General features: G+C 33.8%; 1 protein-coding gene across 20 annotated transcripts in view; it reads right to left on the bottom strand.

The window, feature by feature from the left end:
• The window catches only part of CLASP2 (cytoplasmic linker associated protein 2), a 183,856-nt gene that overhangs the window by 43,163 nt on the left and 128,586 nt on the right, over positions 1–12,107 (bottom strand). For 6 of the 20 annotated variants that reach the window (XM_060307485.1, XM_060307487.1, XM_060307488.1 and 3 more), the window contains 5 exons: positions 8,647–8,709; positions 7,576–7,682; positions 5,887–5,910; positions 4,285–4,529; positions 2,124–2,187 (listed from right to left, as the gene is read on the bottom strand). In XM_060307485.1, coding sequence (XP_060163468.1) covers positions 2,124–2,187; positions 4,285–4,529; positions 5,887–5,910; positions 7,576–7,682; positions 8,647–8,709 — 503 coding nt within the window. The remainder of the gene's footprint in view (positions 1–2,123; positions 2,188–4,284; positions 4,530–5,886; positions 5,911–7,575; positions 7,683–8,646; positions 8,710–12,107) is intronic. The other 14 variants (XM_060307489.1, XM_060307491.1, XM_060307493.1 and 11 more) reach the window with 3 other exon arrangements.

Below are 12,107 nucleotides of genomic sequence, written 5' to 3'. Positions count from 1 at the left end.
ATAAGGATATGATGCAAAAGCTCAAATCAAACCCTGATATTTTTAACTCAGCACAGTATGGTGATATATCCAGTTTATTCTTTTTGTGTGTGTGTGTGTGTTACGCGGGCCTCTCACTGCTGTGGCCTCTCCCGCTGCAGAGCACAGGCTCCGGATGCGCAGGCTCAGTGGCCATGGCTCACGGGCCCAGCTGCTCCGCGGCATGTGGGGTCTTCCCGGACCGGGACACCAACCCGTGTCCCCTGCATCGGCAGGCGGACTCTCAACCACTGCGCCACCAGGGAAGCCCCTATCCAGTTTATTCTTAATGAATTACATTACTGGTAGAGTCCCTGATGGACAATCACCAAACAAAAGCTAAACAAAAACGAATTAAAAATAATCTTCCCTTTACATGTGTATTCACTGAATTAACCAAAAAAACAAAACCAAACAAACAAAGCCAATGGATCAATAAGAATTGTATGTTCTTATAAAATCCCACAGGAAAAAAAAAAGTCTTCTCTCGGAAGGATTGTGGCTGGTTCTCTGCATCTACTAAGGGAGGCCAAACATCTGTGCTTTCACCAACATCAAACTTGGTTTTCCTACTTGATCTTAAAGAGACTTTTTTTTAACTTTTGACATTCACTTTATTTAAAAAATTTTTTCTTCAAGAGACTTTTTAAAAAAGTGTTTCTCTTTATTAATGTGCAAATCCTAGGATCCAACTAAATTGCATTATTGTCCTAACAAAAAATTAAAAACTGTGACTTCAAGAAATAATCTAGCCTTACACTCTCATACCTTCCAGCAGAGATGAATTATATTACTTTTGAAGATGTTTTAAAACTCTATTTTTAAAAGTTGTAGAGATTATTAATTAAAACATCATTTAATAAAACAGGTCCACCCAGATCATAATTGTCTTGTCCTTTGGCTCATACTGCTAACAAAAAATGTCAACAGCTAATTTGTTCAGGATTTACAGAAATTTTTCCATTAAAGCAATTCCTACAGCTGTAATTAGTGGTAGCAATATCAGTATAAAATGGTATGGTTATCTACATGCTCAGTTTGAAAGTTATAAACTTAGTGTACTTTAATCTTTGTCTTTAATGGGATCTTGCATTCTTGGATAAAATAAATATACCTTCTGATAAAAGGATAATCTTTAGAAGTTAAAGTACAAGCAATTTATAATTCTTAGCTGGATTTCAGTTTATGTATAGAGTAGGATTTTAGTATCTTTAAGTAGTGTCACAAGTAATGAAAATATTGAAAACAGAAAAAAAAATGAGGGGGAAATGACATGTGCAACAATAAAGTGAAGACAATTTAAAAAAACAATAAAGTGAAATTTGTTAATATCTTTCTTATGATTTCCCTTCCACATCTCCCTCTCACTCAGGTTAGAAATTCTCATGTAGACACCTGGTGTCCTAAAGGAAGATACTGAATAAAGTTTCACCATTGTCAAACACACTGCTGAAAACAGAATAAATGAGTCCATTTTACAACAAAATTTTACATTTTAAAGCAAAATTTCACAGTATACATGCAGACTATGCAAAAGTACTTAAATACATTTTAATCCACATTAAAAACTAAACAAAGTTCTGATGATTTTTATGAACTATTTCAATATATGAAATGCTTCTTTTATATTACTAACAAACTATGAGTGAAGCCATATTTTGTGCTTTTTGTTATTTAATGGCAATTCATTTCTACAAAATTGCTCTTTTAAGAATATATTTATGTTAATAGAGAAGGAAACTAAATAAAAAGTTGGCAAATTTTTTCAACTTACCCCAATTATTTCCTTTACAAATAGTAAAATGTTTTTAGAAATACAAATACTCACCCTAAGTGTATAAGAGTTTTGCATGTTACTATATATTCTTCAGTTTATAGTCTTAGATAATCTCTCTTTGGAGAAGCTTAAACAGTTACTAGAGAGCAATTTCTAAATTAAGTATGATATCAAACACTCAATTTCAATTATGTTTGAAAAGGTCATTGCCATTTTAGAGCAATAACAAAGCAAAAATGGCTTATAGTTTTTTGTTATTATTCACTTCTTTTTTGGGGCAATACAATAATGACACCTTATAGGAGTAATCTTAAATACTAAAACATACCTTGCCATGAGGATCAGCAAACATTCTTGTGAAAATTTCACATAATCTTTTCAGTTCAACTCGACTGTCAAAATAATAAAGTGGAATTAACATCTTGCTGTAGGAAGAAGTCATTTAAAAGTGACCTTACAGGGACTTCCCTAGTGGCGCAGTGGTTAAGAACCCACCTGCCAATGCAGGGGACACGGGTTTGAGCCCTGGTCTGGGAAGATCCCACATGTCGCAGAGCAACTAAGCCCGTGCGCCACAACTACTGAGCCTGCGCTCTAGAGCCTGAGAGCCACAACTACTGAAGCCCGCTCGCCTAGAGCCCGTGCTCTGCAACAAGAGAAGCCACTCCAGCGAGAAGCCCGCACACTACAATTAAGGGTAGCCCCCGCTCGCCACAACTAGAGAAAGCAGTGTGCAGCAACGAAGACCGAACACAGCCTTAAAAAAAAAAAAAAAAAAAAAAGTGATCTTACATATAACTGGGCTTCTTAAAAAAAAAAAAAAGCTAAAAAAAATCATCCCTCCTAAATGAAAAATTAGTGGGATTTACTAGTCAGGGCTAAATACAAATTTATCAAATGCAACAATAATTCTGTAGTAACAGACACTATTTTAAAGGTTGAAAGTTATATGAAAAGAAATACAACTGTACTTCATTAATGTAAGCACAACAGAGGAAAGTATACAGATGACATTCCCAGCACATGAATCTTATCCTTTTAAATGCTATGATGTTTTCTTAAATTTTGCCACCTGAGGGCTAAAATCTTTCTAAACTATGACTATTTCCTTGCCATTTAAAATGATATACTGAACCTAATACTAATCTAATCTTGATGGGGTTGGGAACAACAGTATGATGCTTTATTGTAGTGATTCACGAACTGTGACATGAAAGCATTAAAATATATTAGGAAGTTTATAGATAAACACTTATTTTAAATTATATAGTTCTAATACTTCCCAAAATAAACAGCTAGTAAATCAAACTCTGAGTGTGGTGGAAAATAGTGGGCCACTTCCTGACTTGATACCTGAAATCAAACTTATGAATTTTCTAAAACTATGTTCTTAAAGGGATAGACCATAGAGATTTAAAACATTACACAGATAAAAAACAATAAAGAGGGGCTTCCCTGGTGGCGCAGTGGTTAAGAATCCGCCTGCCAATGCAGGGGACATGGGTTCAAGCCCTGGCCCGGGAAGATCCCACATTTCGCAGAGCAACGAAGCCCGCGTGCCACAACTACTGAGCCCGCGTGCCACAACTACTGAGCCCGCGTGCCACAACTACTGAAGCCTGCGCACCTAGAGCCCGTGCTCCATGACAAGAGAAGCTACCACGATGAGAAGCCCGCGCACCACAACAAAGAGTAGCCCCCTCTTGCCACAACTAGAGAAAGTCCACACACAGCAACGAAGACCCAACGCAGATGAAAATAAAATAAATAAAATACATTAAAAAAAATAAAGAATTTAGAGAGGAAAAGCAAGCAAAAGCCATTAGGAAAGGAAACCGAATCAAACCCAACTAAAAACCAATATAAACTTTTTTTTTTTAACTTTATTTATTTTTTGGCCACACCACACAGTATGGGGGATCTTAGTTCCCCGACCAGGGATCAAACCCACACCCACTGCAGTGCAAGCGTGGAGTCTTAACCACTGGACCACCAGGGAAGTCCCTAAATTTCTGTTCTTAGAGAAATTCACTCCAAATCCATTTCATACTATACCAAGATCCAAATATTACACAAACATCAAGAATATACCTTCATTTCCAAATGAGCATAAATATTCTTTCATCTCACTGAAAAATTTATCAGGAATGAATTTTAATGAGTCAGCTTTAATATTATGCATATTTTATTATTTATTTTCATTAAAAAAATTAATAACATTTTTCATTTAACATCTATTTGTGAATAAAAAGTTTCCTTTTAGAAAGTTTCTTTAAATAGAGCAAGTTAATTAAAACTTTTAAAAGTAACAATAGTATAGATGGTCCTAAAGGATTAAGGCTTGGGAAAATATTTTGATGCCACCTTCTGAATTCAGGACACGTATGAGCCCATACCAGTATCTTTAAAGTGTTATGAAAAAGTCAAGTCAAGTCAATTGTCCTGTCCTAACCAGACAGGACAATTATTTTAAAGACAATATAACTCACCTTAGCGTTCTCTGATTTTTTAGTAAGTTCTGCAGACCCAGGAGGCCTTCTTTCCTTTCTGACCAGTTGGAGCTAGCACATCTGTTGAGGACTTCTGCCACATCTTCTGTCTGCCTCATGTATGTAGGAATACTACCATTCCGAGAGCTATAGGAGCGTTCTGAACAAGCACTGGATGCATCGCTGTTGGCATCATCATCTGAATGCATCCCATATGATTCATATCTTCTTCGAGCAGGTTTTTTCTGTTACACATAAAGACTCTCATTAGTGGTAGCTAAAATAATATGCTGGTATTTCACAAATTTCTACTGACCATAAAAAGACTGGTTTTTGTTTAAAAATCAGTGTAAAGCATGCTGCTAATCATTGTAATAATAAAATGTTGATATTTAGTTTTTCTTCAAAAAACATGTTTTAGGAGTTAGTAGATGATGAAATATTCTTTAACTATGGCGAGTGATAAAAGCAGAATAAGACTACTGTATGGAAGTCAGATATGTAAAGTGGGGAGCACTAAAAACATGGGGTTCTTCCTTTTCTTTTTTCAGGAAAACCAAAAAGAACTACAAGAGTATAAACGAATGGACTCTGTACTAAAATTCTGAGTTGTTAAGAAGAAATTACTACCTTTTTAAAGGATGAGAATGGATCAGAAAATGGGCAATGGATCAGAAAAACATTTTTCCCCATGTAAAGTTCTATTTTTTTCTGTCTCTCAACCTTCTCTTTCCTCTATTCTCCTTTCACTTCTACTATCACTTGTCTTGCCACTCTTTCTTCTCTTGTATGCAATGCTGACATTTCCTAGAGAAGTAAAATACGGAGAATGATGACATCCTGTTTTGCTTACTCTTCCTTTTAGGAGGCAAGCTCCTGGAGGGTCCTCCATGTTCTTCCCAATGTGTCTATACTGTCTATTTCAATATTTATGAGAAAGCATATTTAGATTCCTTTGATTTCTTTACATCTGAAGCTTATTATTTAATAAATGTAACTGCTAATTTTACTTTGAATATTAAAAGTGAAATGAGACAGAATAAATAGCTTATTTGAGATTTCTTTGGAAGAATTATAAATCTTTATGTAACCTGATATTTGAATTTAGGCTGGTGAGCAGTGGATATTTCTAAGAAACATTTAAGCACAATAATTTTACATAGCTCCAGGTGACTTAAATTCTCCAAGTTTAAAATCTAAAAGAAATATAATTTGAACTCAATTAAAAATAGTTTTATAATGACATTCCCATCACTAAATTGATTTTAGAGGCACCAACTTAATTTAGAATGGCAAAAATGTGGTATTTCCTGTGTTGGTCTTCAAGACCAGTTTTGTTATAGACATCAGTGTCGATGACATCATCGCATTTGTATAAAGTAATCAGGCTTAAAGGATGAGAACCCCCATAGGACACTCTGTTTAAGCACTATCTCCCTGCTGATAATCATATAATCATATATACAGAAAAATGATGTGTATCTAAGGATTTTATTACTTCCATTTGAATTTTTTATAGAAGACTATCATCTGTTAAACTGATGAAGGAAAGAAAAAAAAGTTATGGTATCATAAGATGTCAGAAAACAGCAATGTCTATACCTTAGTCCGTATGTCTCCTAAGAGCTGAGAGCAGATTTTTAAAGAGAAAAATTGAAAATAATGAAAAACATTTTGCTAAACAGCACAGTGAAGTAGGCATAAACAATGCCCATAATTAGAAACATTAACTTTTAAAATATATAGATACATAAGAACTGCTTATTAGGAGAATATATCTTTAACTTGTCAATATCCTTTAGTCCAAAGAAAAAAATCTAAGCTACAGAAATACTCCCATAACCAGTTTTCCAAAGAAACTCAAGTCTTCTTCCTATTTGGATCCTTTTGTTGTTTCCAAAGTTAATTTTATTTCTATGATTTTCCCTAGGTCCAATTAGACTTAATAGTTGGATAGTCTTTTCCTAAAAACTGATAGTTATAACTGGAATATCTATGTTATGCAAATAATGGAAGTATTCACAATCAAATGATTGGGATTCAGCTTTTAGCCCTGGTGGCTAAATATTCCTCATATAAATCAAATACAACATCTTATAACAAGTAATAGTTCAAGAATAATCCATTCAATTCATAAAATTTATGCGAGCAGAATTTAACTAGTAAATCATCCATTTACAAGAAACTAAAAAACATAATTTGAGAAATACACTGATGAGGAATAGTAAATTTAAAACGTATGACTAATTTAATATCACCAGAAGAAGATGTGATCAATATGTCCCAAGCTCAAGAGAACAAAGTTCCTACTTAGTTGTACTGATTAGAAAAATCAGATGGCTAGGGTAAAGAGAAAAATTCAGCACATACAGACTGTTAGAACAGAACTGCACGTGATTACATTTAATATATTATAGCTATGATCAATGAATATTTTTAAAAACTTGTTTTTCAAATATATGTGGCAAATATTGTATCAACACTGGTTAAGAGGTGATATGTGGTTTTAAAAGGCATAATGTATTTTTAAATTTCAAAACAAAGATGACACCTTCATAAGTTCTGTGTAAAAAACTGAGTAAATGCTTACTTCTCAAATATAGGATTAATATCATAACTTGAAAGAGAAATTATCATGTTGAATTGACTTGGGAAAAAGGAAAAAGCAATAATAATCACTGTTTCTAATACTTCCTTCATAATTTTAAGTGAGAAAAACCACAGTGATATCTGAACAGCACTCTTCTGACAAACCATCATAGATCTACGGATTATGTTTTTAAGCCTCACTGTTTAATGTGTCAGGTATAAAGAGCCAGAAAGATATCTTAAATATAAGTTGTTTTGAAGGTGTACTTTCTCTCAGCTCAGAAAATACAAATAAATAAAGACTAAACAAAACTGTACCCCAAACTAAAACAATCCCTAAATACCCAAGGTTAAGCTAAACTTGAAATTACATACTTGTAGTGTACATATTTATATACTAATCTATCTGCCTTTATTCTCAGTGTATTACAGTACATAAAAAACATCACCATATTAACAATATCAATATTTATATTCCTGATATCACATCAATTACTATGGGCCCTGGCTTAAAAATTTGGCAATTAAAAAAGATCAAGAATTAATTATACTGTTTTGCTTTTTACATTGCCCACATTTGATCTTCCTAGATTTAATACCAAGAATTTTCCCATCTCCTTTCCCACACTTGTGGATTGGCTCACTCATACATTAGTTTCACAGTTGGAACATCTGTAAAGATAAGGAAATGGAGAAAAGTACCAAGGCATCTGCTACTGCCTCCTCCACGTCGGAACCTGTGTTCAGGACTCGCATGGCACTGACAGAGGATGACAGTCGGCTTGATTGGCTGATCCCATACCCTGGACCTAATTCATCAGAAGAAGGAAAATAGCTTTGAGAGAGCCATAAATGTAACGGGGTCACGTTGGAAACTTTAAGATCCTTAAGAGGAGGAAAAAAAAACCAATGGGGCAAAGCATTTTAAAAGCAATACTGTATTCTCTGGGTACATTTATTTTTAGTCAAATAAAAGGGCAAAGGCAATTAAAATCACTGACAGTGCGTGGGAAGTAAATTTAAAGAATAGTAGCTATGATATACTTTTCACCAGAAGATAGAAGAAAGCATGGCTGGCCAACTAAGGGCTTGCAAGTCTATAGCCCTGTAATTAATCTAGCTCTATCAGTCAGGCAAATCTCATCTGTTTGCTTGAGCCACAGAGTAGCCCAGAACAAAGATCAATTCTCAAACCAGTAACGATTAGGGAGCTCAAGGAAGGCACGCCAGGAATTTACAAGGGAAAACCCCTCCAATTATTATCTCTTCTCTTTCAAGACAGGCTGATTCATTCTGTAACTAAGATGTATCATTTGATATTTGTCAAGGACCTACTATTGCCCGACACTCTGAGGTATGTAAAGACAAACCATAGATGGGTTCTTCCTCTCAACTACTGTCTACAACATATCATCATTTACAATTAAAACACTTCATCCACCATTTTGGTTTTTTTTTTAAACATATATACAAAGATGAAGTACGTAACTGAGAACATAAAACAATTTTTATATTTTAAAATGACATAACTTAGGTTATACAAAAGAAAAATGCCCATCTCCAGTGAGAAAAATGTTCAAATAAGATTGCCAAAGGGAAAAAAGTTACTTGGGGGAAAATTTTTTTAAAAACCCACAAATGACTTATTCTCCAACAAATTAAATGTAAATAAAACAAATCAATTTTAAAACATGATTACTCAATGGAAACTGACAAGGACAAAAAACTTAAGATGAATGCACAGATGATAGTGAAAATGTACTCATCCTTCACCTGAGGCCCCATACACATCGGGGGCGTAGAGGGCACCAGTAGATCTGGAATGGTGTCTGGAGGCTGGAATAACAGGACCATACAAACCTCATCTATTACTACAGAAACAAGGAATAGTGGCAGCACTACAGTCAGGCAAGGAGAGTTAGTTCACAATGGTATTACTATTAATAGTTAAGGATCAGAATATTGCCTTAAACTAGGGCAACTGAACACTTGCATTGCAATATCTTCCTTGACACACAACAGATCTTACACCTAAGGGGACAGACATAAGCTCACAGGAGACAAAAAAGTAAGTATTCAAATGGAAGGAAATGTCAAAAGTACAAGCATGAGACAAAAAAATGAACACTGTAGTTTCAAAAAAAAAACCACTATGGTAAATAGTAACCAATAATAATCCCATCTCCTCTAATCCTGAACCCAGTGAGGCAGTTGTTACTATTCAATTTTACAAATAGCTAAACTAAAGCACAGAGAAAAGTTAATTAATTTGATCAAGGCCACACCTCAGTATTTGTAGTCTTTCAAGGCCTTTGCTCTTAAATAGTACACATACCGTCTTTACATTGTTTAAAAGATAACATACCTCATTTATGTTAACATAAATGTTTTCTATAATGGTTCACAGTATATAAGTTCTGCATTCAGTAGATTATTTAAATATCAAAGCATATTTTGAGCACCAAAAAAGGGGAGTATTAACAATTTAATCAAAAAACCTAGAAACTTGTGACTTCTTATATTTATGACATCTCTCTAAATCTAAATTTAGGATATTTAAAATTTTAGATCTTAAAATCTTGATTTTCATAACATCATAAAGTCAGTCTTTTTCTTACACACACAAACAAATAAGCCAGAAAAAAATCATTTTATTATTTAATGAAACATATTACTCATTTTAAAAGTTACTCTGCTTCAGATATATTAATGAGAACAGTTAAAATACTTTTATTACATGAATTACTCTTTCCTTTGCCACAGGACCTTAATGAGTAAGAAAATGATCAAAAAGATTGAGAGATAGGATTAAAGAGAGAATGTTGCATAAAATGTTTAACAGACCCTGAAAGGTGATTGGTATCATTAGTAAAACATACTAATATATAGTTTTAATTTTACCCAACAGAATAATTTCTAAAATGATAAGGAAGAGTTGAAGCAATATGGAAATGCTTTAATAGATGAAAAAATTTTGAAAACCTTTTGAAATCAATAGCTATCTGTGGCTGAAGATACCACTCATGTGCTTGTAATAATGTAAGCCTTTTTTTGAATCTGGGTTCCAGAAACAGATGGAAACTAAGAGTGTGAGTTCCAGAGTTCATCTTTGTTTAGCCCTGATTTATTTCTGGTGTTTTAGGACCCTGATGCTGGCCTTGTGTTACAACTGAATAAATGGCAAGCTATGGGATTCATCTGCTGAATGGCCATATTCAAGTCAGAGGTGACAAAAGGATTCACCAAATAAAGAAAGAGAAAAATGTAGGCAAATATGGCAGAAAATGGGAATGAAAAGGACAATCTGATTTCTGGGAATGCTATCTTCATCTCTGTGTAATAAACAGGATTAATCTGCTACCTTTACTATGCAATATCCATATGTAAATAAAGGGCTACAAAATTCAATTCTTCTAAAACTATATGATTAAAAGGTTTAACCACCTTTAAACCAAATAGGATGTTTCATCACAATTGGGAAAACTGCCTCCTTTAATAATAAAATTTAAATGATTTAAATTGCCAAATGGCAGCTTTGAGATAAATCTAGATCAATGACTAAACAACGTATCTCTTTAAAAATTAGGCATGACCACCTAGAGGAGTGGGATAGGGAGGGTGGGAGGGAGCAAAAGGGAGGGGATGGGGGATATATGTATAAGTTCTTACTTTGTTATAAAGCAGAAACTAACACAACATTGTAAAGCAATTATACTCCAGTAAAGATGTTTTTAAAAAAAGGCACATTAACATGTTTATTTTTTAAGTAATTAGAAGTTGGTTATAAATTTCCTCTAATCTCTGACTATTGTACACTTTTAAATGGTACAGAAACCTATTTTTGTTTCTTCCCGATATCTCACATTTTCTACTAATTGTACATTATATAAATATAAGTATTATACTGTTAAAAAAACCTAAGATCCTTGCCACTGATGTGTCACACAACTAACTGTAGGTAAGCAAGCACTGTTCCAGGGCGAAGACTGGGAAGAGCAGTTGCAGCAGTGACGATGACCGTGATAACCACGTGCTCACCGTGTGTAAACACTGCTCTGAGGGACAGTTTTCATGTATTCTCTCCTTTACAGTGTCTTCAAAGCAATGCTAAGAACTACATGATATTATTATTCTAGCTTTACAGATAAGGAAAAACCCAGGTATAAAACAGCTACAGAGCTGGGGTATCAACCAGGCCATCTGACCCTAGAACATATGCTCTTAAACTATCACACACCCACTCTATTTCCTTTGACTCTTCAAGGTGGCATGCTTACTTTATACAAATGTAAGATTTATTTCATTTTTAAACACATATGCATGAGGATGTACCATATATATATGTATATGTATGTGTGTGTGCATGTATACACACACATACACGGATACTCTACAGACTAAGCCTACTGTATATTGTACATGAACTAAATCTACCTCTGGCAGAGTATAGAAGGAAACTCTTTGGCACCTGGGACTGGAACACAAACAAGGGTTGAGGATACCCCTGCCTGAGTTCCTAGCTCAAAGGGTCAGTACAGGATAGTCTAGTAGTGATATGGTTGAGCCAAATGGCCCAAAGAACTAGAAATTAATCTCTAGAAATTCTATACTAACGTGTCTATTGAAGGAAATAATAATTCCAATAAATAATGAGTGGAACTATGTTCTACATAAGTATCACAAAGTCTGAAGTGCAACTCTCTTAAGTATTACAGTAACCTACATTTTATGGAACTAAAAGAAAAAACCTGAAATGGCTATAAGTAAGTGCATATAAACAAAGTATTAGTTAAAATGCTGAGGACCACACAGAAATTCTAAAGATTTTCAACGTAAAAAATTCTGCCTCTCCAATTACTCTAAAATATTTAGTTTTTTAAAAATCATTTAATATTTTTATAATTGAGGTAAATATAGTATTATAATCAAGGGTATAATAAAATCTCTATAATCAGGGACAGACAGGTTTCACAGCAATGACATGATAGAAGCTAATGCATGGGAAATGTTGTTAAATTGTAAAATACTGTAAAAATATTAATCCCTCCTATTTTAATAAGTTCATTCTTTCTAGTATCTGAAATATCTAAGGTGAAATGTTAATATTTCTGCTAAAAAGGACAAAAGTCTTTATTTTTATCAAACTAAATAGTCCATATTTCACTTAAGAGTAAATATTTAAATATTGTCTTTAAATTTTATAGGGAGATTTGTTAAGAAAAATCTTGAATTCA

The sequence above is a fragment of the Globicephala melas genome, chromosome 11 (genome assembly GCF_963455315.2).
Source record: "Globicephala melas chromosome 11, mGloMel1.2, whole genome shotgun sequence".
NCBI classification, from domain to species: domain Eukaryota; kingdom Metazoa; phylum Chordata; class Mammalia; order Artiodactyla; family Delphinidae; genus Globicephala; species Globicephala melas.
Note: the sequence above shows the minus strand (reverse complement) of the source record. Positions and strands in the feature narration are given on the sequence as shown.